At 39.1% G+C, this 27,787-nt stretch overlaps 2 protein-coding genes and 1 pseudogene across 4 annotated transcripts in view; all 3 read left to right on the forward strand.

The window, feature by feature from the left end:
- LOC119526371 (selectin P) overlaps positions 1 to 22,243 on the forward strand; it is a 41,834-nt gene extending 19,591 nt beyond the window's left edge. The window contains exons 7-16 of one of the 3 annotated variants that reach the window (XM_037825395.1): positions 1,301 to 1,486; positions 3,205 to 3,390; positions 6,611 to 6,796; positions 10,272 to 10,457; positions 11,315 to 11,524; positions 12,588 to 12,773; positions 13,590 to 13,709; positions 19,228 to 19,258; positions 20,223 to 20,278; positions 20,855 to 22,243. In XM_037825395.1, the coding sequence (XP_037681323.1) occupies positions 1,301 to 1,486; positions 3,205 to 3,390; positions 6,611 to 6,796; positions 10,272 to 10,457; positions 11,315 to 11,524; positions 12,588 to 12,773; positions 13,590 to 13,709; positions 19,228 to 19,258; positions 20,223 to 20,277 (1,346 nt within the window). In that variant the 3' untranslated portion in view covers position 20,278; positions 20,855 to 22,243. The remainder of the gene's footprint in view (positions 1 to 1,300; positions 1,487 to 3,204; positions 3,391 to 6,610; positions 6,797 to 10,271; positions 10,458 to 11,314; positions 11,525 to 12,587; positions 12,774 to 13,589; positions 13,710 to 19,227; positions 19,259 to 20,222; positions 20,279 to 20,854) is intronic. The other 2 variants (XM_037825396.1, XM_037825397.1) reach the window with 2 other exon arrangements.
- On the forward strand, positions 13,857 to 14,843 carry LOC119528130 (annotated as a pseudogene).
- An 83-nt stretch (positions 22,244 to 22,326) lies between the features above and the next one.
- F5 (coagulation factor V) overlaps positions 22,327 to 27,787 on the forward strand; it is an 88,079-nt gene continuing 82,618 nt past the window's right edge. Inside the window, exon 1 of the mRNA XM_037825394.1 lies at positions 22,327 to 22,635. Coding sequence (XP_037681322.1) covers positions 22,397 to 22,635 — 239 coding nt within the window. The 5' untranslated portion in view covers positions 22,327 to 22,396. The remainder of the gene's footprint in view (positions 22,636 to 27,787) is intronic.

The following is a 27,787-nucleotide window of genomic DNA, read 5'->3' on the forward strand; positions in this document are numbered from 1 at the left end:
GAACTAAGAATTGCAATGTGCTTATGTGAGGATTAAGTAACTATGTGTGTGTATGTGTATAATTAAATAGCATGTATAAAATATCTAGCATAGAGCTGAGTTCTCAATAAACCTTAGCATCTGCCTCTTTTTTTTTTCCCTTCCTGCCCCACTGGCATATGCAAGCTGTGTTAGTAAAATACCTGACTGTTAGCCAAAGCAGTGGCTATTAAAGAGAGAGATTCCAATCATAGCCTATGGAGATAGCCTCTGATAAAGGATCAAAGGAACACTGGATTGAAAGAGACCATGCAATGCAATACTAGGCGATTACATAATACCACAAAGCTGAATTCTGTGTAGTGGCTTTACACCCACAGCTTATAAGGCAGAGAAGAGGGGTGGGGAAGCAGGAAATTAAAGGTTGGATCAGTGAATTCCCAGGAGACCTATTTAGAAGCTTAGGTCTGCTCCTGTCTAACTATGAGACTTTAGGGAAGTCATTTAACATTTCCAAACTTTGCTTTTCTCATCTATAAGGTAAGAGAGAAGCACTAGAGGATCTTTGGCTCTAAAATGTCCTGATTCTGCAAAAACCAGAGGTCAAAGCCCAGGTTGCCCATGGGATATAGAAGAAAGGCTAATCTTTATACTCTGCAAAATCCCAGGAACAACCTGGAGATAAAATGAGTATTCAATGCAGAGCGTAAGGTTAGGATGACATCCTGTGTTCTAGAGACAAGGCCCATTTATAGAGGGATCATTTATAGAGCCAGGTAATATGGTATCAACAATAAGCTATGCTGTTCCTTAAATCCACTCTTCCTCTAGCTATTCTTTGCAAAACCAAATCCACAAATAATGTCTATATTTCAAGAGCACCTTCAGGTATCAAACACTGCTAGCTTCTGGGATGCAACTATTAATATCCTACCTCAACCTCAAGGAGACTGTGATCTAATAAGGAAGAATTACAATATATTGTAACAAATGGGGGCTTTGGGAGAACACTGGAGTAGTTCCCACCCTCAGGGTTGGGCAGGTAGGGAAGGCTTCTCAGGGAAGGTCCGATACCTGTAGGACAGGTGAGAGTGAGTCAGGCAAAGAGGGCATGGGAACATGTTCCTGGCAGAGTTCTCTTTTTCAAAAAAAGGAAGATTTTTTTTTTTTTAAAGAAAATGGTTCAGAATGGCTCACACAAGGCATTCTGAGCACACTGACAATGTGAAGAGGAAAAACATGACACCTCTCAGAGAGGCTCTTCTGAGAAAGAAGTAGATCCTTCCATTACCTGATTTCAGATGAAACTTTTTCCATTTAGACATTGTGTGTGACCCACTGGAGAGTCCTGTCCATGGAAGCATGGATTGCTCCCCATCTTCAAGAGGATTTCAATACAACACCAACTGCAGCTTCCACTGTGCGGAGGGTTTCATGCTGAGAGGAGCTAAGACAGCTCAGTGTTCTGACTTGGGACAATGGACAATGCCAGCCCCCATCTGTCAAGGTATGTTTTTTCTGTGCCTCTCTGTCCAGAAGAAGGCATCCATATCTTCACTTAGAACTGTCATTCATTTACTCATCAGAACCTACTATGGGCCAGGCCCTTTGAGCTTTGCACTCAGGATGAAATGATGAGTGAAACCAGTCTCTGGCCCAACATGTTCACTGCATTCTCAAGGTGAGGGTTGCATTGATTGACACATCTGAGGTGTGTTGATGTGAAGGAGATTGGGCAAAAGATGAAACATGAGAAGCAGCATGGCACAGTGGAAGAGTAATGGATAAAGCATTTAGTTCTGGTTCTGTCATTTCCTGTCAACAAGTTTTTGATCTCTCTGAGGTCTAGTGTTTTCTTCTATAAAATGGGGGTACTATAACTTGTCTTATCCATCTTACCTATAGTTGTGAATTAATATGTGTAAAAGCAACTTTAAAACTATCATGTACTTTATAAATTTACTTAAAATAATAATGATATTAACATTGCCTTATAAATCATATTTCCATGATCTGATTTTACAAAATGGTCATCTTTCAATTTTAGTATTTTGCTCTAATGCACAGGTAGGTCACTAGGATTTTTTTTTAAGAAAGAGTACCCTACACAGAAATCATGTTCCAGAAGTGTAATATCGGCATTTGATGCTGCCATTTATAGGGATCTATGGACAATTTATGTGACTCCTCTTTACTGAAGTTTACTCTGATTTAAAATGAGGCAGTTGAGTAATAGATGGCCATGCCCCAGGATGATGAAACTTAGTGAGGGACGTGGGATGTATCATCTGAGAGACAAAGACATAAAGAGTCCATTGACACAGTTAAAAAGATCATAAGGGATCATCCAAGTCATTCTTGTCTCCAGGCAGGTGAAAGTTCTAAATCATTTAGGATAGTTGGACGTTTCCTTAAACACCAAAGCTGTGATCTCAATAACTCCCTTGATAGATCTTCCTAATGTCTTACCCTCTGAGAGCCAGGGTCTGCAGCTGATGCATAGTTTTAATGATATTACTACAATTTCTACTATAGCTACTACTACTAAAGCAGTTAATATTTATTGAGTAATTTCTACGATCTCATTTAAACTAACTCCTTGAGGTAGTTACAATTATTACTCCCATTTTAAAGATAAGAAAAGACTTCAAATATATAGAATACTTGTGTTCTTTCCATATATGACTAAATATTTTTATGTAATTGGGATCATTGTATGTGTGTGTATGTAAATTTTTAATTCTGCTTTTTCATTTAACATCGTTCATTGAGAAATCTTCCATATCTTTTCAAGGTGAATTATATAATTTTAACTCATCTTTAATATTCCTTTCATGGATTCACCATAATTTGTTTTCAGGCCCTGATGAATGGTATTTACATTTGTTTTCAATAATTTGCCCTTAGAAATGTCTTGATAAAAATCTCTGAACTCTCAATTACATACTTAGCACAGATTCTTAGAAATAAGACTCTTGGGTCCAAAAGTATGATTTCAAAAAAAATTATTGATACATACTATCAAAATGCTCAACAATGGGTCAGCATTTTCCTAATAAAATCCTTCATATGCCATCGTAATTAAATGACACTTTTCTCCTCCACCAGGCTAGATAATCCCAATTGGGAATCCCTGTTCTTGGCACTAGAAAGGGCCAAGGAGTCAAGATCAGTGAGTACTTGTATTTAACTGTTTTCTCACTCCCTTACTTCTTCATCCCTTAGCTTTGCAGTGCCAAGATCTTCCGGCTCCCGACAAGGCCCGGATGAAATGTTCCCACCCCTTTGGTGCCTTTAACTACCAGTCAGCCTGTAGCTTCACCTGTGAGGAAGGCTTTCTCCTGGTGGGAGCAAGTATTTTGCGATGCTTGGCTACTGGGAATTGGAGTGCTCTGCCTCCAGAATGCCAAGGTAAGTCTGCGTTCTTGCCAACACCTTGGAAATAAATTGTAGGCTGTACATTGGAAGTGGTAACTGCCCAGGGCCAGCACATAGAAAAGGTCTGGAAAGTTAATACATACTCTCACTCATCCTTTCATCCTGGAACCAGGGATCCCAAACACAAATGCCTGTAGGGGCTAGGCAGGTAACACAAATGTCAGGATGTTTGGCAACAGGCATTAGGGACTGACCCTCACTAATGCCGTACCAGGGTCCCTACCAGGCTTCTATCATGAACCATGTAAACTGTTCTCACTTGGCTAAAATAGTATCTTAAAAGAAGGCCAGAGGTAGAAAGAGTGCCAAATGGCTGTCTCAAGGATGACATGGCACTCCACTCCTAGGAACCATGGAATAGGGAACAAACCCATGGAAAATAATGGTGGAATGGGGGACAGAACTTAGAGATGCCTGGTTGTAAACATCCTCCAAGATCTGGATATTACTGGGGAAATATACTTAGGATAAAGGGAACAGTGATGAAAAGAGGAAGACACTACTCTATAAACTGGAGGTTACAAGATTTTCAGAAGAAAGAAACTTGCAGATTCAGTATAAGCATTTATATCCAAACTATACTTGACAACAGAAAGCCAGTGTATTTTGTCAATATTGTAACACCCCATCTGAACTAGAATTGATTCTTATCATCGATGTTTGGAAACTGTAATATAGATGGTTGTTTTTCATACTCCCCATTCCTTTTTCCATTCAAAACATTCCATTCTTTAGTTATATTATGGCAAATACTGCTTTTTAAAGCAAGGTATGCTTTTATAAAACTACAGAAAAATTAGAAAATACAGAAGTGAAAAAGTATCCTCTTAAATACCCCACTCTAAAAAGGACACTGTTACCATTCTTCCAATATTTTCCCCATCCACTTCTTTCCCTATGCAATAAGTATTGTTATGATGCATATAAAATTTTAGTAATAAAGTTAAATATGTAAAATGCTAGCTATTTCAATGTCATTTGCCTTTGCCTGTTCACTTTGTACAGCCTCTTAATATCTGGGTGAAAACAACAGGCACATGTTTTTTTATGAAGAGGAAACCACTTGCTATTTAGGTCACACACACACCACTGCTAAGTGGAGTCAACAGTGAATGAATGAATGATCAAACTCAACAGAACTGAGTGCCTTTCATCCCTAGGCATCAAAAACTGTAGTCCCCGAGGTTGGGGTTGGGTGCACCTTCGGAGCTGGATCTGGAGAGACTGGGGCAGGGCTTGTGATGTGACTCCTCACCTTCGTTGTAAGCCTGGATATATTAAAAAGTCCGTGCAGCTTTGGGGAAGAACTTGGAGTCCTTGAGGACAGTTTCCATGCTGATTATGGCTCTTCCGGGTAACCCTGGGTTGTGCAGGGCACAGATTACAGTTCATTGCCTCATATTGTCCTGCCTGTGGGTGTTTCACAGCAAGGAGGTTGCCACTCACCACGGCTTCCTGTGACCTTCCAGTTCCCTTCTGCTTTTAGTTCTTTGTTTACTCTGACTTAACTTTCTCCTCATCCTCTTGTTGCTTGGTACCTTTCAAGTGAAATACCTAAATGTGGGCTGGGCAGGAAGATACAATGAGACTTACAATGCACTAGCTGTTGTAAAATTTCTGAAAGAGTGTTTTCACCTGATTTCCCTTTTTAACGTTCCCTCAACACCTACCCCTGCTGACAGAAGGCAAAGTCATAAAGAGCTGGGAATGAACTCTATGTCACCAAGATCCACACGTACCCTCCCCTCAATAGTTCTTACTGTTTACAAGCATCTTGAGTTGTCTTCTCGCCAACACACACACTCTTAATACACAGACTTTTCAAGTGGCAGAAAAGAACTAGATCTTTGGACAAATTGATCAGTTTGGGGGAAGGTAACTAGGAATGGAATAGAATAAAGGGAAGAGAAAAGGATAAAAAATGTTCTCAAAACCTCAAACAGTTCAAGTTTGTGGCTGAAGAATGGCCCTGGGTACAGCCATGCCACCAAATGTCTCTACGCCGAAGTCACATGCTGCTCAACCAGGTCAAATAATGAGGAAGAAGTACACTAACCTGTGCGTTCACTCATTTTTCACTTTTTGATGCTAAGGTTTAATCTAGGCTTTATTGTTTCATTAAAGCAAGATTTGCTTTTATAAAACTACAGAAAAATTAGAAAATATAGAAGTGAGCAGAGGGACATCTTGATAACTATTAACATTTGCATACTATTTACAGTGTTTTCACTTTTGAAAAATCCCGGGAGCTATGGCATGCTCTTCTTCCATTTTACAGGTGAAGAAATTGGGGCTCAGAGAGATTATGTGACCTAGGCATTTCAGTGACCTAAACTTTATTCATGCAGCTACACTGAAGGAAAGCAAGTCCCCTAGTCCCTCAGACTCTATGTGTATAAAGTGGAAAAGAACTGTGAGACCTAATTTAGCATTCTTTATAAGTAAACAAGTAGAGTCATTTGTGCTGTTCACTGTAGGATGAGTGGCGGGAAGAGGTAGAAATTAGCTTTTACAGACAGCCTACTACATTATGTGTCTACTTTGTGCTTGAGATTTTTTAGATTACATTTTTAAATTCCATTATGTATATAACTTAATGAACTGATTAGCATATAGCCAAGGATCCGTGCAAAGCAAAGATTGTTATTTTCCCCCATTTTATATATAAAGAAACTGAGGCTCATGTGAATATATCTCAATAAAATTGCATTTTTTTTTTTTAAATAAGGAAGAAACTGAGGCTTGCTAAGGTTGTTGTCCAGAGACATATTGCTAATAAGTAACAAAGCCAAGATTGGGACCCAGATTCTTTCTACCACCTGATTGAGGAAAGGAGTTTTTAGGGAGGGAAAATGTATTTTACTCCATTTTCCTTTTTCTAATCACTAGTCATTGTTTCTGCAAAGGTTATCAAGGAAGCAGCCACTTCCGCCTCCATCCAGGGCAACAGAAATGAGCCACTGTCTTTCCAAACAGATCACTCATCCCCTTTTAAAATCACTTCTAAAGCTCTTTGTGGGTGAGTGTTTCAGGATGTGAGTTTACTGTAAGCGGCTGTTTTACATATCCATAACCTCTAACTGGTTTTAAGGCACCATGAAATACAAACAATCTTTTCTAACCAAATGCTGACTTCAGGCTGCCGAGTTCTAAAATGATCTCTTCTCTCCCCCTCTGCCACACCCCACCGTAGCCATTACCTGCGCACCTCTACTAAGCCCTCAGAATGGAACAATGACCTGTGTCCAACCTCTTGGAGATTCCGGCTATATATCCACATGCCAATTCATCTGTGATGAGGGATTTTCTTTATCTGGACCAGAAAGTTTGGATTGTATTCCATCTGGACACTGGACAGGCTCCCCACCAACATGTGAAGGTAAGACCACATGTCATTTCTTTCTTGTAGCTTTTTGGGTAGCATTATAGGAATGGAGAATTATCAGGAGAACACGTGACAGTATTTCTGAGCTAAAGCAAACAACAACACATACTCTATAAAGCATGGTGGTCTAGGCCAAAATCTTATCTCCCAATCTCTCGCTGAATCATCTTATAATAATTTCAAACATTTCACAGTTTTGTGAAGGTTTTCCTGTCATTATAGCATTTGATGTTTACCACAGTGCTGAAATAATGAGGAAAGGCAGTATTATCTCCATTTTATAGATGAAGAAACTTAGGCCCAGAGAGGTTAAGTAATTTGTCCAAGGTCACACAGTGATGAAGCTCAGAGGCATCACTAAGACATTTTATTCCTTATACAGTCTTCTTGTACTACATTCTTCATTTATTCATTCCTACATTCACCTTCGTCAAGCTCTACTAAGTCCCAGACACTGACCTTATTCAGGGATGGAAGTGATTTAATCGTAGTCCCTCAAGAATCTCGTAGTCTAAATATTGGTGTACTTATTTGCTCCCTCCACTTCTATATGAATTATAAGCTCCTTGATGACAAGGTCTATGCCTTCTTCCTTTTTGTATGTCTTGCAGGAACAAAACAATAAAAGTAGATGTGTAACAAATCACTATTGAATTGAAGCTTTTTGTCATTGATTGACAAAATTTACTCAAGTACAAGCCCTTAATGATTGTGAGTTAGTAGAATTCTCAAAGGCAGAGACCACATCTTACTGGTCTTTGATTCTCCCAAAGCATCTAGTACAGTGTCTAGCATATAGTATGCTCTAAAATAGAAGTTTACTGACTGATTAATTAACTAATAGCTCATCTTTAGTTTCAAAAGTCACCACTGTTCCAATTTGTTCAGTGTAGTCAGTTAGTAAAAATGAGAGCAGTGATTATAGCGAATTTTATTACTTTCTGAATGGTACCAACCATTTCATGTGGATCATTACATTCAATCCTTACAACAACCTATAAGATGGGTATTATTATCCCCATTTTAACAATGACAAAACCAGGCATTGAGAGGATAAATAGCTGGCAAAGCTCTCATAGCTAGGAAGTAGTGGATCCAGGATTCCAGGTCCATCTGACTACAAGGTTGGCTTTACCACCATGCTACACTGCCACCCAGTGGCAGGGTTTCTAAATCCCTGATCAGTCACTTGTTAATTTACTCTTTTCCACTACCTTGTAGCTTGCAGCTGTAAGTGCTGAAATGAACTTTAGAAATGGCAGTGCCTCGTGATCAGATGAGAGAATACGTTGATAGAAACCTATTCATGTTATACGAAAAAACAGTGAAAATATTATTTATTCCTACTTGTGGAATGAGCACTGGATTAATATCCAGAGACCTGTATTGCTCTTCACCCCAGTTATGTGCCCTCAAGAAAGTCACTTCCTACCCTGGAGAATCAGTTTTCTCAATATACAAAAGGAGAGGAGTGGACAAGACCATCTCTGAAGTGATACAAGAGTGCCCTTACCCTGCCAAGAATCCTCTAGGTTAAAGGACATCAATGCTACCATCTGCTGTCAAAAAGACATACCACAAGTCACCTCTCAGTCTGGAACATTTGCTGGCGATAGCATTAGGGCATATGCTTCTTTCTCTCATCCATTTATATCTTACCCACTCTTTTATTTGTTCCACAGACATTTATCATGATCCTGTTTTCCCACATTCTGTTTTAAGGTTAAAGAATCAAGAATTCTTTTAAAATATTCCATTAAAGTTTTAAACCATAGGTGCAACGAGCATGGTTGTTAAATCCGTAACCTCTCAAGCCTCTGGTTCTCTTCACTCCTTTCCATCCCGCTTTCCTTTACAGGAAGGGGCGTTTTCCTCCCACCTTGTAGGCTCTCTGCTCCCGGGCTCGAGGACCAACTCCAACCATGGACAGTAGCTTTAGCCAGCTATGGGCTTTCATGGATACAAAAGGCTTAAATATGTACCTAACCCTGGGAGATTATGAAAGAGTTATTTTATTGAAAATGTTCACAGATGATTTGATGTCTGGGACTTACACAAATAGACAGGTTTAATAAACGTTTGGTAAACAAAATCCATCTTTGAGACATGGATTAGCTATTCAAAAGTTTGAGACTACTGAACTGAAATTCAGTATGCCACCTCAGCTATTTGGATAGATTCATGTAATAAGGAACCACAATACTTCAGTGAATAGCCTATCATGAAAAACACACAGCCCAGTATGTAAAAGCCAAATATATCACTTTCCATGAGGCAGCACATAGGATTTATTCAAGGAGTTTTTTGTTGTTGTTTTGATAGCTAAGCAAAATGAGCCTTACCTGACCATGGTATTGCTTTCAGAATAGCCTTGCATTTAAAGAAAGAACAGTCATTCAGTTGTCAATTAACCAATATTTATTGATAAACAATAGTCCCATGCCATAGAATCTAATGGGGAGAAAGTACAAACCAGACACAATGCTAATGGACATAAGTAACACAATAATTTATAAAAATCACTTTTGGGGGAAATTATGACTAGTAAATGAAAATCCATACATTTATCTACTTGTCAAATGGTTATTTAGTGCCACCTGATGAGATATTGCAGTGTGAATTGTGGGAGACACAATATTTATGGTTCTTGAGTTTTAGAAGCTTTCCATCAGTAGAAAAGGGAAGCCATGATATGCGATTTGACAGTGTGTGAGTTCAAACAGAAAGTTAATGGATTCAAAGGAGAAGACTTCAGCCTACAGTGATCAGCAGAGGCTTCAGAAAAGCTATATTAAGTTGGATCCTGGAGGACAAGTGGGATTTTATTCAGTGGAAATGGAAAGATATTCAGGGCAGTGTGAGCCCAGAACCAGAGCCAAGAACACATGAAGCCAGGTCAGGGACTTTCTAGGGACATCTGGTTAAACCAGGATGTTTTGAGCATTCTGATGCTAAAGAACTGTGGAATAAGAAAACAGCCCAGAGATTCAAGTAACAGTTTGGAAGACAAGATGATCACTGCAGTTGTAGACATGCTGAATTTAAGGAGATGGCAGAATATCCAAGAGGAAGTGGTCTCAAGTAGGCAGAAGGGCAGAAGTAAAATCCTGGAATGTACCCATCAAAACAGGACAGTGGGAGTGGTGGGAGGCTATAAGGTCTCGGAAGCAGAGAGTAGAGAGAGGAACATGAAAACGTGAACTCTTGTGGTGACTGCTTAAATCCTTGACTTCCTAATCTTCATGACTTCTACCTGTACACCTCTCTGTAAGCCCCCATCCCTACCCCTGGCCACTGCAGTAAATGACCCGTCTTATTTGTTGTGGAATGCCTGCTGCTTCCCCAAATACATGGCATACAGTAGGTGTTCAATAAATATTTGTTGAATACATGAATAAATGAATCCTGGGCAAAATAGAATTTTTTGGTAAACCCAAAGATTGTGACGTTCTTGGTTTTGATACTTCAGCCATCAGGTGCCCAACGTTGTCCGCCCCAAAGCAAGGCCACCTGGATTGTTCTGGTGTTCATGGGGAATTCAGTGTTGGCTCCACCTGCCGTTTCTCCTGCAATATGGGCTTTACCCTGAATGGGTCCAAGGTGGTTGAGTGCACAGCTTCTGGAAGATGGACAGCACCTCCACCAACCTGCAAAGGTAAGATAATACATTCTCTCTGGGACAACTCTTCTTTTGGAAATTTCTCCCACAATAATAGACACTTACATAGCTCTTACTATGTGACAGGAACTGTTTATATTATTATTATTGTGAAAATATTACTTCTGCTTATGAAGTGTGTCATCTGTTGGAGTCTAAGGAACACAGGAATGGATTTAAAAATTTACAAGGAGTGACAGGAATTTTTTATATTTGTGGATATGATATGTTGATTTTTAAGCAGCAATTGTGCTCCATATTTTGGCCTCTTTTTCTCAAAGGGCTTGGGCAAATCAATTGAATAAGTCTCCATAATTTCATTGCCAGGAGAGAGTACAAGGCGTGGAGTCACTGGTCCAATTATTCAAATCGAGGAATTGAGGTACAGAGAGGTCAACCATCATCTTCTTGCCACATGGCAAGCTAGTGGCAGAGCCAGTGGCATCATTCTCACTTCACCTTTCATGCTGATCTTTGGCCGCAGGACAAGATTACTTCCCAATAAAGCAGACCACGTACTTTCGCTTTCTATTTAATTTCTTATATTTCTCCACTAGCTTTTCTGTATATGTATGTGTGTGTGTGTGTGTGTGTGTGTGTGTGTGTGTGTGTGTATTTAACACTGACTCTCAGTTTCTGTTTATGACCAGGAGACTCATCTCTCCAAGGACACTCAAATATTTTTCTCATCTGGTTTTCCATACCTGAAACTAATATTTTTCTTAACTTCCTAGAGTAGTGCTAGAGACTCCCTTGTTATGAAAGGAGTGGAAAGCAGTTATTCCATGTTAGCTTCAACTCATATGCTTCTTTCAATTGGGAACTCTCTACATTGAGACATTTTCTCACAATAGGTGTGAAGTCGGCTCCTACTCTAGAGATGCGCTGCCCAGCCCTCATCACCCCTGAACAGGGAACCATGTCCTGTAGGCATCATCTGGGCACCTTTGGCTTGAACACCACTTGCTACTTTGGATGCAAAACTGGATTCACTCTTACAGGAGACAGTTCTCTCAGATGTGGACCTTCAGGACAATGGACAGCAGTAACTCCAGCATGCAGAGGTACTATGAAAAGAAGCAGGCGGTTCTGGTGCTGTCATCCTGCAAACACTCAAGGCCATCATTGTAATTGTGTGTTGAAATGCCACCCAACCCCAATGACCATTTCCAGTGTCAGTCCCTCCATGAAAGTCACACCAATCCCTTGTCCCTACCAACCCCAATCAGAAGTAATGTTCAATAGGCACATCGCCTCTTCCCCTTGTCATGTCACAAGCTAATGCCCTGGTGCTCGAAGGTCCAAAGGAGGAAACATTTGTAAATGTCCAAAATGTGTCAGAGCAATAAGCATGCTACAACATGAAACCAGCTATATGAACTGTAAAATATGTTAAGGTTCTATTAATTATGTGACAGTGTAAACATCCCAGATTTTTCATAATTGAAACCTAAATAAAAAGGAAAATCATGTGTGATACTGTCTGAAGAGCTATCACCTACACATAAAGCATTGATACCTTTGTCTTTCATCTTACTGTCCCCACACCCCACCCCCAGAGCAGAGCATAGTGCTTTGTAAATGTCACTATTGTTCAATAATATTTATTTGAAGCAAATTTCATTTCCTGGGCTTTAGTATTATATCCAAAAACTGGGGAGAATAATCTGCTCTTCTCTGAAAAAGTTTAAAGAGAATGGTGGTCTCTACTTCTTTTAAACTTTCACGAAGTTCAGCCATGGTGAACACTTAATTAAGCATTTTAATAAACACAAGCTGAAATGCCAGAGAGCTTCTTATTCCCAATGATGGTAATAACAGCAATAATATTTTTGAGAGGTAAATTTTTGTGAAGAACATTTTTGGAGGCTAGATTGATCAATCCCTCAGCAGGTATTTACTGAATGCCTACTATGTGCCTGTCCTGGTTCTTTGAGTACCATTCTTTGAGTGTATATTTTAGTATGTGTGATGTTGGAAGAGCTGGTGTGAATGAAGTGACACTTCTTTCCAACCGTTTAAATTCTACCTCAACTACTGGAAATTATAGCCAGTTTACAAATGAAACCATAACCCCTGTTATCTTCAATTTACATGTTTGTTTTTCCTGCATTCTTTTTTCTGCAGCTGTCAAATGCGCGGAGCTGCACGTTATTATGCCAATAGTGATGAACTGCTCCAACCCCTGGGGAAACTTCAGCTATGGATCAACCTGCACCTTTCATTGTCCAGAGGATCACATACTTAATGGCTCGGCAAGGTCAGCATGCCAAGAGAATGGACACTGGTCTACTATAATGCCAACCTGCCAAGGTATGTTTTTATATATTTTTATTTGGGTTTATTTTTATTTGGGTTCAAAAATCACACTAATACGAAAAAATAACAAAATTAGTGTTTCTTCTTTGTGTTTTTCTGACAGTAGTTTCACTTCACATCACTGGGTTTCCCCTGAACTTAACAAATGCTTCACAATGAATCAAGCAGCATCTCCTTGCCTTATACAAAGAGAAGTGGGAATTAAATTCAGTGACTGTACAGATAGTCACCACCCCTTAGTCTGAGTTCAAATTGTGAAATAAACACTCTCATTTCCTTATAATCTGTGTTTAACACATCTAGACGTTTCATCAAGTCTTAAACTGGGGGTTATTATATGCAGATTCCTTACATATTATAATATATTTATTTATCTCATCTCTAAAAATACCACAAAACTTCCTTCATTAAGCTCCATCTGTTTGCAAGTTTTATTTCATTCTTTTTTTAAAAAAATATTTTTCCTAGCATATTGTTATGACTTCTTTTTATTGTGTAACTGTTTCTTCAACTGCCAAAACATTAGCTATGGTATATTTATTTTCCCACTCTTCCATTTCTTGTGTCTACCAAGTAATTCATTTTATTGGGTCCTTACCCTGACTCTTTGGAAATTTACACTTGATATTTGAGCCTTAGGAATAAAATAGGGCCCTACTTCCCATCCTGATGCAGTGGTTTTATGACTTCCAGATCTCTCGTGCCAGTCATACTTGATTGTACATCTTAGAGTTGTTGGGCCCCTCTTGGGAGAATGACTGGTCTTTGCACAATATATTTCTCTTTTGTGTGTGTGTGCTTGTTTTACAGCAGGGCCACTGACTGTCCAGGAAGCCCTGACTTATTTTGGTGGAGCAGTGGCTTCTACAACTGGTCTAGTGATAGGTGGGACACTCCTGGCTTTGCTAAGGAAGCGTTTCAGACAAAAAGGTAAATGGGAAAAGTTTTCACCTTATTTCCTTCTTTCAATTTGGGTGGAGGGATGTGAAACCACAATGTCAGTAGTTCATGTTTGAAAGCATTCGCATTAAAAGAAAATGAGGTCAACAGCACAGGCTGCTGCATTCTGGTCTGGCCATGGCCACAGTGCCCCCACAAGTGTGCATCATGGGCTTGGGGAACTGGGGTTCAGCTGTTGCAAAAATAATTGGTAATAATGTCAAGAAACTTCAGAAGTTTGCATCCATGGTCAAGATGTGGGTCTTTGAAGAAATGGTTAACGGGAGAAAACTAACAGATACCATAAATAATGACCATGGAAATGTAAAATATTTCTCTGGACACAAGCTGCCAGAAAATGTGGTTGCTGTCACAAATCTCAATGAGGCAGTGCAGGATGCACATCTGCTGGTGTTTGTCATTACTCGCTGAATCTGTAATGAGATTACTGGGAGAGTGCCCAAAGAAGCATTGGGAATCACCCTCATCAAGGGGATAGATGAAGGTCCAGAGGGGCTAAAACTCATTTCCAACACCATCCAAGAGAAGACAGGCATTGATATCAGTGTGCTGATGGAAGCCAACATTGCCAACAAGGTGGCTGCAGAGAAGTTCCATGAGACCACCTTTGGCAGTCAAATAATGGAGAATGGCCTTCTCTTCAAAGGTCTTCTGTGGGCTCCAGATTTTTGAATTATGTGGTTAATGATGCAGACTGTTGAACTTTGTGGTGCTGTTAAGAATATTGTAGCCGTGGGAGCCAAGTTCTGCAATGACCTCTGCTGTGGAGACATCACCAAAGCTGCTATCATCTGCCTGGGCCTCATGGAAATGATTGCATTCACCAGGATCTTCTGCAAGGGCCAGGTGTCCACAGCCACCTTCCTAGAGAGCTGCAGGGTGGCTGACGTGATCACCACCTGCTACAGAGGCCGCAACCACAGTGTGGCTGAGGCATTTGCCAGAACTGGAAAGACCATAGAAGAATTGGAGAATGAGATGCTGAATGGGCAGAAACTCCAAAGATCTCAGACTTCTGCTGAAGTGTACTGCATCTTCAAACAGAAGGGACTGGTAGAGCAGAGAAAAGAGTGGGCTCAAATATCAACATATTATAACTTTTAAATATTTCAAAATATTTAAAACTATTTCAAAGCCAGCATAATTAACTACTTTTACTGCAGGGTGATCTTTTTTTAATTAGGTATTTTTAACTAGGAAACCCACTTATGTATTTTCTTCTCTCTGCAGCTTTCTGCATTTTTAGCCCCTTTTTTTCTTTGTTAGCTGCCAGAACATGCATCATAAAGGCTTGGCAATAGCAGAGACAGAAAACTCATCTAAGATTTTCCTGCTGTGACTGACAACATACTTCTGGATGACAAAAGACACTTGTATGATGCTTTTTGTTAGTGCTTTTTTGCAACTGTCTCTTTGAAGTCTCACAAATCCCTTGGGAGAGGACTGCTAGTATTCCTTTTTTAAGATGGACTTGCTATGCCTGGTCACCTGGCAACTAGGGGCAGAGTCAAGAGTCAAGTCCAGAGCTTCCCTACCCCACCAAGGACTGGCACCTAAGACCTCATGGGCTGATGTGACCTCTAGCTAAACAGTCGTGGCAAATGCTACCTGCAGCCTTTCTAGAGGCCACAGGAGGGCTTCTTGCAGCTGAGACTTTGGTGGTCGTCTAGAATTCTGCCACTCAAAGCATAGTCCACAGTCTGGCAGCATCAGCTTCACTTGGAGTCTCAGAAATGCAGGTTCCCAGGTCCTGCCCCAGACTTCTTCAGTGGGGTATTGCAATCTGTGCTTTAACATGCCTTCCAAATGTTTCTGATGCACACTAAATTTTGAGAACCACTGCTTTAAAAATTTTACTTTAGATTGATATTGTTCAACCCATGTTCCATAGAAAATGAATACCCTGGGCTCCAGTAGTTGTTTTGGGTGTTTCCTGGAAAGGTCAAGTGAGCTTGGGAAAAACTGCATTTAAACACCCTCTTGAAGGTGTAGAATGCATGTTAGTAAATCACGGGATCTGTTTAATTGCATCTAACCCCCCAAATCCCAGACACATTAGACTATGGAGGTCCCCCACCCACCTACGCAAAGAAACTAATTTTCCAGAGACCACAGAGAACACTCTTCTTGGCCCAGGGTAACCTTAGGACAGCTCAAGTATGCTTTTCACTCCCGGTGAGGAATCAGGATGAAAAACTAGCTGTGATATTGTTAGTTCTTAACTTTAGCAGTTCAGGCCTGTCATGAATCTTTGATAAAACTTCAAGGTGACACTGTCAAGTACAATCAAATCTGCATCAGCCTCACTGAAATGCACGTTTATGGAATAAGTGCTTTTAATTCTAGAATTAGAATGGGAATGACTGTTCCTTCTTAAGTGAGATTGGTTTCGGGATAGCATTACATGGACACCTTCCATAGCCCTTGATAAGTGTTAAAGGAGCATAAGAATGTTGATTATGTAATCATGGATTTTCAGTCTCCTTGTGAGATTTTAACCTTTCTTTTTTTCTAGTTTGGGATTTTTTTCCCTTCTCTACTGGAGAATGATTTTGAATAGATCTTTGTGGGAATTAAAAAAAAAAACTCTACCCAAAACATTTTTGTTGCATATTAAACTCCAGAAGTATATGACAGCACATAAAATGCTACAACTCTCAGAGGTTTTAGTGACATTGTTAAGGCGATCAACTTTTGCTTATCTAGTGATGAATCTTTTAAAAAGTTTTTACATAGGTAACAAAGTGTTAATTTTTAAGATACAGAAAGGGTTGTAGGCGAATTAGTAGGATAATTAGATGTGAAGAATTGGGATTTTGTTTCGTATATTCTCATCTGCATTTGGCTTCCAACTCTGGGTTCTGTACCTGAGAGTTTTTTTCTTTACAAATGTTCTCTTGCCACTTTGAAATCTGCTGACTGTTCTTCTTGAACATACTTATAATATTCTGCCCATAATGGAAAAAGGCTAATTTTATAAGTTTGTGCTCTGCTACTCTAGATAATTTATTATACTACAAGTATATTTGTTGTAACAACCTGTTTTCCATCATTTATTTTAATTCAATTTCTTACTAATTATGGTAATAGGAAAAGATACATCTAGATTATAAGCTTAATTTGTACTATTTCAACCAATCTTTAAATGTAGAAACTATACTGTTGCCTTGATATAATCCAACCTACTATAATGTGAAACAAATATCTATCCTGAAATCCATCCTCAGAGATGAAGTCATCATAAGATCTTTCTGTTTTTCATTTAACTTGCATCCATCTTAAGATGGCCCCATGGCATCGGCCCAAGTGGAAATCTGATTTTTTTCAAAAGCCTTTCACCTGAATTCTGATGAGGCTGTTTTTCAGATTTGGGAGCCTCTGGTCTAAGTGACCATAGGTTATCACCAAACTAAACAGATAAGTGTCTTCTTTCCTTCCTTCACTCATGCAATAGTCATTGATTGATCATTTATTGATCTGTTAGGTGCTGGGATCAAAAATGATGGTCCCTAACATCAAGGAGTATATAATGCAGTAGGGTGAGAGACAAATTAAATCAATGCTAATACTATAGTGTGACTAGCGTGCTCAGCAAAAATTTAACCAGGGTCTTACCAGAACACAGAGTAAGTGTGTCTAAATCAGACTGATAGGCCAGAAAAGACTTTTTGAGGTTACCATTGAAGAATGAGAGGAATTTGGCTAGGAGAAAAAAACGGAATTAGAGTTCCAGCAGAGAGAATGGCATGTAAATAGACATGAAAGAGTGAAGCAGCTAGCAAAACGTTATGTTCAACAGTTCAATGCATCTGAATCAAAGGGGGCTTGTAGAGGAGGTGGGGGTAAACACAGAGGTGTAAGAAACTGCCTATTTATTAATGACCTGGTGTAACAAGCTAAGGAATCTGCAAAGTCTCCTGAAAACTTATGGAGCTGATGAAAGATTTCAGCAGGGAAGTGACCAAGATGGATGAAGACCCTCTATAATGGAAACTGTGTTTCTCAGACTGTTCATCAGAAAAAAAGCCTTGGCCTAGGAACAGAAGAAGGCAACAGCCCATTCATCAAAGTTTAAAGCATCCTTTGTCCATCTGCTCCAGGCACTTAGTCTGCCCATAAGTTCATAAGCCTCTATTCTAAGTCAATGGAGCTCTTCCTTATTGCTCCTCATGGAAAGTGACTAAGGATCTCAAAGAGGTCAGGAATATGCAAATCCAGGGAACTGAAAGTGGCTATATTAAAATACCTGACAGAGTTCCCACTGAATTGAGTTTCAACACCTATTCATAACTGCTCAAGAACAGAAGCATTGTTCCCTACCCTTATCCTCTCTCCAGTCACAAAGACACCATTGCATTAAGGCTGGTTTGCCTAATCTCCTTCATATAGAATTCTGTGCGTGGGTGACTAGGACAGTAGACAAAAGGGATGAGAAAAAAGGGCTCAACAACCAAAGAGATGTAACAAGAGCTACAACCAATCCCTCCATGCAAAATTTGTGTTTGCTTAACCAAATCCACAAGGCAGAAGCAAGAGCTCCTAGATCTGGTTCCCAGTCTCAATAATAATGCAGGAATTACACTATTCCTGCCTATTTCCATAAGTCCTTCCTTTAGTTTTGAAACATTTCTTGGATCCTTTGAGCAGTGGAGAAGGAACAGCAGCGACCCGTCCTCCAAAATCTCTAATACTAAATAAATTCATTTGTTGGAGATGGGGAATTTTCCCTGGGCCTGTCTCTATTTGGTGTCAGACTTCCTAAGATTCTATGGTCCAATAACAGGAGAGTGCTGCATCTATGCCCCCTTCAGAAAATTCAAAACACGCATTGGAACTCAATAATGCCCTATAATAAATACCTTTCTTATAGTTTTTTAACCTAATATTTGCTAAACTTATGTAGCTGTGAGACATTCTTTCCCTTTTATCTTCTATGGGATGGTTGTCAGACCTGCTACCATGTCTGAAGTTTCCACTATTCCAGTCTGCTGTTTGTGTTAAGACAGGCCTCCTGCTCACATATGTCCCCTGGTAGGGAAAACATACAGTTAGGTTAGTATGGATTTGTTTATGCAGTTAGCTCACTCAGCTGATGGCTGAAGCACTGGGACACAGGATGCAGCAACAGGAGGTCTTCAAATGCCAAAGAAATGGGTTGCAAGAACCAATGATCTGAACAATAATAAAAAATTATAGCCAAGAGGCTGAAGGCAAGGATCAGAAGCATGAGAAGCTTTCACTGAAAGGAACGAAAAAGAAGGTGAGAGGACTCTGGAGTTAAATATTGTCAAATGTTTAATTTTAGCCTAAAACAGATCCTACCTGTCAGGGAAAGATTATTCCCAGTGCCTCCCTATGATCAGCCCATTTGCAAATGAGCCTACTGACTTGTCCTATAATTCCTATTACTGATGGATCTTCCTCTTTCAGCTCATTTTTTTGTTTGTTTCTTTTTAACCAACCATTTGTGTCTTCTTATCTATTTCAGATGATGGGAAAAGCCCCTTGAATCCTCAAAGGTAAGACGGAAATGTTTTATGATTGGGTAAATTTTTCTAGTTTGACTTTTTAATTCAGGATAAGATGGCAGAATGATCATACACAATACCTTTTTTTACAATAAATCTTTTGCAATGCCCTCTTTACTACTCTGAAATAAAATTCACAGATAATATATCCTAACTACACAGAATTTTTAAAAATCAATAGATTACAATATAAAGAAGAAAAAAGGGGAAGTGACATAATACAAATAAAATTTTAACGCCCAAGCACTGCACTAGCAGATGTCATGAGGTCATCAGAAGCTTGCACAAGCAGAATCATGTGAAGACAGGAGCTGCAAAGGCAGACCGACGGGGGAATATTGTATTGGCAACTCCAACTGCATAGGAGGCATTGCTGACACCAAACCAATTTTTCAAAACGGTGAATGACTCTGGTAGAGTTGTAAAACCTTTTATATTCTTCCATCCATTTACACGGCAAATGCATTTTAAAAGATGCAAAAATTACATAATGTTTATAGGTATATTTTACAAAGTTGTGTGGGGTATACAACGTTTTGTGTACCTCTGGAACGTGTCCATTAAATGCCAGTAGAACCCTTTGATCATTATGAAAACTAAAAAATGCCCTATGGGGCAGTACTATCGTCCTTTGAAAACTATTGCCTGATTATCAGTTATCAGGGCTGGGAACTTTATAGCTATTTCCTCTCACCAAGAAGAGTTAGAAACTCCTTAATTAACTAAATTACTCACTTAATGTGGGTGTAAACTGCAATGCAAACTATCCAGCACTAAGTGCAATCTTGAAAATCATTTTGACACTTATTTTTCTTTTCTTTTTAAAGCAGAATTCCAGGGGGGTGGTGGTGGTAATATATGGCTTCTGGAAGTACTGTGTGCTGGACATGCATTTTCTGTGTTGTTGAGGACTAAGCACTATATGGCAGATCATCCTTGTGTTTCTGTTCTTTAGCCACCTAGGAACATATGGAGTTTTTACAAATGCAGCATTTGACCCAACCCCTTAAGGTAGGTTACCTATAAAGATATTTTTGAAGGAAAAAGAAGGGTAGGGGAAAGACATGGACTATAAAGCATGACATTTCTTTATATAGCACATATTAAACTTTAAGTGTGTATTAAATTTCCAGGCTATGAAGGAAGTGTGTTGGCAGTAGGGGAAAGATATGGTAGTAGAGAGATAGTAGAAAGTAAGTTTATATAAGGATTTCCATTTCCTCCAGAATGGAAAAGGTCTAGCAAGACATAACATTTCAGGATGTTTGATGTTCCCACTAATGGTTTCCAGGTGGCATTGACACTGGGGCCTTTCCTGAGAAGCAGAAGTCATGACTTCTGGAATGAGTTTACAAACATTTTTGGAACCATCCCTCTATGCTACCTTCTGGGAAGACAAACAAAAAACTCTGATGCCATCCCTCTCCCAAAAAGTTCAGTTAGTAGTTGAATTTCCTAAGAAAAATATCCTAAGAAAAGAGGACAGAATGTATGGATTCTGGAGAGTATATTGAGCCTCAGGAAATAAAAATAGCAAGCATTATATTTTTTCTAAGAAAAGATAATTATTCTAATTTGTTTTCGTAGTTTCAGAAACCCTTTCTTCTCTTGGCCATTTCATTCAACCTCATCAGGATCCTGACTTCAACTATAGAAGGTTTGCTACAGTTTTCTATAAATACCTGTGAATAAAGGACATGGAATTTCTTTTAGTTTAGCTCTGAACCAGAGCTTCTCCACCTCTCCTGTGCCTCCAGCACAAGCAGCAGAAGCCAGGAGCTCCTGCAGTGTTCTGTGGGCTTTGAAATACCAATTGGTCAAAGAGGCTGGAGCATTTGACTCACCAGGAGACCAGACTGTGGGGAAATGAAAATACTTCTTTATTTTTGCACTAGAGGAAGGCATCTTCTACTTTGGAAGGAGGCAGCGTTTCTGACTTGGAATTTCTGTAGCATCTTCTGGGGTCTCCAGTGGTTGCTGTTTACAAGGCCTCTTAGAGACCTCTGCTCCCAAAGCTTCCAGAGAGACCACTGGGTGGCACCAGAGGTTGCAGAAGACCAAGAAGCAAGCCAGGAGGCCACATGTCACTGTTGACCTTACCCCACAGGTCGCTCTCCACCAAAGGGGCCCAAAGACCAATATTCAAATGCATAATTAAAAGAACTTGCCCCAAAAGCTATGTTCTTCTATTTGATGATTTGTTCAGTAAGGTCTGTGTACATCACTTTGTTTACCATTAATGTAATGCACGGGTACAGTTACCTATGTATAAAGCTCAACTCTTCAATCAGTCAGCAAATATCTACCATTCACCCACTTCCTCAAAGAGGAAATCAGAGAAGCAGAAAAAGTCTCTATCACCTCACTGTTCTACAGGGAAGAACAGATGTGTTTTACATTCTTTACACCACACGTTTAATAAATAGGTCATTAAAAGTTACACAGTAGTTATCTGGCACTGATGTGAAAAAAAAAAAATAGCCAAACAATGTCATTGGCTTTTCTCTGTGAAATGTAATGTAGTGATTATGTCATGTGGACTGAATGACATATAATTAAAACAAATAAAGCAAATAAAAATGGTGAAACAGTCTAACCACATACAAAAGATAACAACAAAAATTTTGCAAGAATTTTGGAAATACCCTTGGAATTTGGGGACACTGTGCTAATTTTGCAAGAATTTTGGAAATACCCTTGGAATTTGGGGACACTGCTAAGTTTGCAAGAAGTTCGGAAATATCCTTGGAATTTGGGGACACTGTGCTTTTTAAAAGTTTCTCCGATGTGCTGTCAATAGCGTCTTAGACTACTTATTAGTGCCAATCACTAGGCGAGGTACTGCAGGACAATTGTTCTCAATCCTGGCTCCTAAGCATTGCCTGCTGGAGCAACTGATCTCTGCCCTTTCTCCACCCTGGAGAAAGGGCAGTCACTAATCTGGCTGGTCTCTCTCCTACCTCTTGTCACTAGCCAACCCCCGGCCTAGAAAGGCTACAGGAAGCAGGGTGGGGGAGAGTGGGCTGAGGGAGGCAGCCAGAGGCTGCGGCGCCAGCTGGAGTTGCTGCAGCGGAGGAGGACACTGCCACCCGCAGCCTCCCCGAGCTCACTGCAGCTGGGACAGCTCAGATGCCCGGGCACAGGTGGCAGGCCGAGACGAGCTCTGCCCCAGGTCTTGGGCTGGCCATGGGCAAGAGCAGGAAAGGAACCATGTTCCCAGGCTGCCCACAACTCTGGGTCCTGGTGGTCTTGGGCACCAGCTGGGCAGGCTGGGGGAGCCAAGAGGTCGATGCAGCACGGCTCAGACACTTCTACGTGACTGCCGAAGCCATCAATTGGAGTTACTACCCTCAGCCCCCAAACCCAAGGTAACTCAGGTGTGGGGTCCGGGTGGGCTTCTTTAGGGAGAAAAATTTCTTTCTTTTAGAGAGCATTCCTGTTTCAATTTCTTGGCATTTTTTTTAAACTTCAGTTTGGTAAATACAATTAATAAGAGCGTATAATGAATGAAATAAACTTAGTGGAAGCTAATTTTGCTTCCAGTAACATAGTTTATCATTTTGGAGAGATATAAAATATTCAGTTTGATTGGTTAGATGTGTTTTCAAGAGTTTGTTGTCAATATTGTTTTGTTTTAAGTCTGATTATTGGTTTAACATACTGAATCAAAAGCACCAAGAACCAAAAGTTAGTTCCCTCCTTAACCTTTCCAGCAAACTCATGTTCCAAAGTATCAGTAGTCTAAGTCTTTTTATGGAATTTCTAGTTACATACTATTTACTGCATTGTCCACATAGCTTCATCTTCTAAAACTAAAGTTGTACACCTCATACTTCATTATAAGCAGATTATTCAAATAACTATTGCCATAATTTTGTTGCTTTCTTATAAATGACTTTCAAAATGTCATCACTTTATAAATACCTGAAACTATCAAACTGCAACCCAGTAGCCTTGACTCTTGAAGACAATTGTATAACAATGTAGCTTACAAGGGGTGACAGTGTGATTGTGGAAGCCTTGTGGATCACACTCCCTTTATTCAGTGTATGGATGGATGAGTAGAAAAATGGGGACAAAAAAACAAATGAAAAATAGGGGGGTAGGGGGTGTTTTGGGTGTTCTTTACTTTTATTTTTTATTCTTATTTTCACTCTTTCTGGTACAAGGAAAATGTTCAAAAAATAGATTGGGGTGATGAATGCACAACTATATGATGGTACTGTGAACAATTGATTGTATACTTTGGATGATTGTATGGTATCTGAATATAGCTCAATAAAATTGAATAAAAATACTAAAATTGAAAAGAAAAGAAATACTAAAGGAACAGACAAAATTAGAAGAGAGGCTTATGGAGGAGTAGGAAGACAGTGGTTGAGTCAAACAAAGGCAACAAATAGATTAAAGTGAATAAGGGAAGAAGAGAGAACATTCAGTTTTGCCTAGAAGAGATCGTTAATGGCTTCAAGTGCTGTCAAGTGGGCAAAAGCCAGTTTGTAGTGGGGTCAAATGAGGGAACCAGAAAAGAATAATTTTTTTTTTTTATTATTCCTAGGACCTAGGATCATAAGAATTCACTTAGAGATTCCCCTAACCACTCCTACTTTAGTTCTGGTTCTATCAAGTTGGGATTTTACCTATATCAGTTTTCCAAGAGCTGAAAAATAAAAATCTTAAAAGCAAAAAAAAAAACAACAACAACAAAATCACCACTTTAGTTGTTTTACCTTTTCTTCAGTTTCATATTTGCCTTATTCAGGCTACTGAGTTGGATCTTCATTTTTCTCTCACTCTTAATCACTCCCTGGCATATGGTCTATCTTGGCTATTTTATTAAGGTCACCATCACAAGGCATGTGCAACTAAGAGGAGGTTTAAATCATTTGAAATGCTATTTTGAGTTCCAAACTATTCTTTCTAATTAAAAGGTTAAAAATAAGACTTCCCAGAAAATAATTAAATCATAGGGTATACTCACAATACATCCGGTTATATTTTTATTTGTTTTAATAGTAAACCTCCTATGATGACTCAGTTATTTATTTTTTTACTTAACACCACAGTTTAGATGATTGATGAAGATGTGTTCTTCTTTTACAATTACAAAACCAAAGCTATCTGCCAAGAAATAATGTAATATTTTGATAGTCCTTTAGTGTGCTGCATTAACCCTTTTAAAATTTCATTGTAACTGGGTTTTTTTTGGAGGGCTTTATATACCTTCTTGAGCTTGGTATAATAAGAAACCCTTCTTTTTAAACAATAATAATTTTCAATGTTGTATTTCTAGATTATAATTAGGTCGCACCCACAACCTTAGGGAACTACCATTAACCAAAACCTCAAAGAAAATAACAGTGTCTCCAACACTAATCTTACCTTCTCATGGGTGGAAAACTAACGTGGTTGCTGGCTTCTTTGTAGCATGTTGTGCTATGCTTAGGAGTTTGTTCTCCCTTCCATAATTAACACTGAAAATAACAAGCAGAATTCTGGAAGCAGAACCACATTGGGCAAAGGCCTGATTCACATGGTGAGTTCACAGAAAAACGTGACCAGTCATCCTGTCCTCTCATTTGGTGGCTGAGTTTCCAGAACTCTGTGAAGAGTCTTTTCTCTTGTATCAACTATTGAGTAAAAAATAACCCAGGCCAACAGTCAATGTCTTTAAACCTCAAATAACGTCAGTTCTTTCTAGTACTTTCATGTGGAAAACCTCATCTGAATATTGGGCTATGTAAGCTAAGAACTTATTCTAAATTGTTCTACCCCTAAAGCTGAATGATAGTCACTGGAGGGAAACCAACATAGAACCCCATCCTTTGTCACAGTGCATTTTAGCAGAAGGCAGAGATCTGTGCACTTATGGTATCTAAAATTAGCAGGAAAATGCCATTTGGAGGTGAAATATATCTATTATTCTTGGTCTAGATTGAAGGAAAACGTTTTCAAAAATCCTTAAGAAAACTCATTCAATTACTCACATGTATGTAGTAACAGATATTAGAAAAAAAGATACATATATTTTTTCTAGGTTTATATATATCATCCAGCTTTATATTATTTTGTTATTATAAATAAATCACCTTTAAATAGTCCTCATAATGGAAAATTCATCTTGCATATTATTTATATTCATATCATCTTTAATTTTCTATTAAATCTACTCATATATTTAATTTCCATACCTGAGTATGAATATACAATATACATAATGAAATATGTTAGGAAACATACCCCTAGTGATATTACTCCATAATAAAGACCGAGGTTTCTTAGTGAAGATTTTAGATAATCTTCTATATTCCTGTATTTAAAGAGGAAAGGTTACTTTTCAGTTATACCAAAAATAAATAAATAAATAAATAAAAATGGACTTTCATATCAGGTCCTGAACTAATATAGACTCCTAGGATCACTGGGTTCCAAGAACTCTGAGAGGTTATTTAATTCATTTTCAACTTCCACATCTCAGCCACCCACTTTTCCCCCACATCCTTAGTTAGCACCAATACCCCTACCAAATGGTTGTCTAGTCTTTACCTGAATGCTTCCAGTAACTGAGAATTCATTACCTCAAATAGCTAGCCATTCCAAAAATACGTGCACATGCCTCTTTTATTTCTATCCCAAAATGTTACTGCAGCTCTACATCTCACGTATTAACATATATGTGAGCTTTACTATAGTTACAGACTTTTCTGCTCAGTGGGGAAACCTGAGGGTTGACAACCAACTTTTATCACACTTTAAAAATAATATTAAAAGCTAACATTTAATGAGTACTTATAATGTGCCAGCTCTAAGTCAACTTATCTGACATTTCTCAATTTCGCGAGTGAGGTCTTACTATCATTCCCTTTAACAGTTGTAGAAACTGAGGCACAAATGGATTAAGTAAACTTTTCAAGTTCATACCGTTGATAAGGGATGGAGACAGGATTCAGGTGCAGACACTCTGATCCACAGCCTGTGTGTACAGTTTGCTAATGCTGCTGTTACGCAAAATACCAGAAATGGATTGGCTTATATAAAGGGGATTTATTGGGTTACAAATTTACAGTTCTAAGGCTATAAAAGTGTCCATGCTAAGAAATCAACAAGAGGATGCCTTCAATGAAGAATGGCTGATGGTGTCTGGAACATCTCTGTTAGCTGGGAAGGCATATGGCTGATGTCTGCTGGTCCTTTGCTCCTGGGTTGTGTTTCAAAATGGCTTTCTCCAAAATGTCTCTGGGCTTCTGTCTTCGCATCTCTGTCTCAGCTCCTGAGAGTCCTTCCTTCTTTTTCTCAGGGCGTTTCTCTCTAAGCATCTGGGGGTCCTTTCTTAGCTTCTCAGGGCAAACTCTGGGCTTCATCTCATAGCTTAGGTGCCTCCAAATGTCCTTCTTTCTACATCTCCAGAGTCTCCAAGTATCAGCAAGTGTCTGTGTTGGCTTTTGAGCTCTCTTATGTACTCCAGTGAACCAATCAAGGCCCACCCTGAATAAGCAGGGTCCCCACCTCCATGGAAATAACCCAATCAAAGGTATCATCCACAGTTGAGTGAGCCACATCTCCATGGAAACACTCAGTCAAAATGTTCAACCCAACAAGATTGGGTTAAAAGATCATGGCTCTTCTGGAGTCCGTAACAGTTTCAAACTGGCACACTGTGCTTTTAGGCACCGTGTTATTTAGAAGTCATGGCAAATGTGACTGGTTTCCCACTCCCTTATGCCCTACTTAGAGCTGGGCCACTCCCTCTAGATTAGGAAGCATAACAAAGCCAGTTTGGTCAACTAGTTTAGATATTTGTATATTTTCCACCCATTCTCTTTCCTTTTGCCCTCATCTTTGAAATTATGAAAAAGGATGGGAATGGTGTGCCCATTTTTAGAGGCACAGAAGAAAAGAGACAGGAAAGTATCCCAGTAATCTCCCTGCCTCCCTTTCTCTGAATTTCTTTACATGAATGCACTGGTTTCACCTTTTTGAATCTTGGCTCTGTCATTTATCACCTGTGTTTCACTGGACAAATTACTTAACCTTTCTGAGACTTAGTTTTTCATTTGTTTTCTTATATCCAGTATGAAACCCAGGACTTTTACTCCATTAGCCATCTCCCACCTTTCAACCAGAAATAAGACTCATTCAATAGTTATTGTCAATGTTCCCAAGTAGCTTAAAACTGTATTTGATCGATAAGTTGAAAAATGACTTGCACATTTATTCACAAAGGACTTGCTCATATTTTAAATCACTTAAAATCTAAACCTAAAGTTTGGATTCACACGATGATCTTGAGTTCATTTTTAGAAAATCAATTTTGGGTAACAGAAATAGGGCAGCCTAAATTTGTGAAAGAATGGTTATCACAACTGATTATTTTTGAATAATTATTTCATTAACTTCACTTATTAATATTTATAAAACTTTGGTTTACTGAAACACAATAAATACAATAAAACTATTGTTATTCCTTCTAGAAGCCTGAGGATATGAGAGATCTACTTTTATGCAATGTGAGAAGTGGGT

This window comes from Choloepus didactylus, chromosome 2, assembly GCF_015220235.1.
Source record: "Choloepus didactylus isolate mChoDid1 chromosome 2, mChoDid1.pri, whole genome shotgun sequence".
NCBI classification, from domain to species: domain Eukaryota; kingdom Metazoa; phylum Chordata; class Mammalia; order Pilosa; family Megalonychidae; genus Choloepus; species Choloepus didactylus.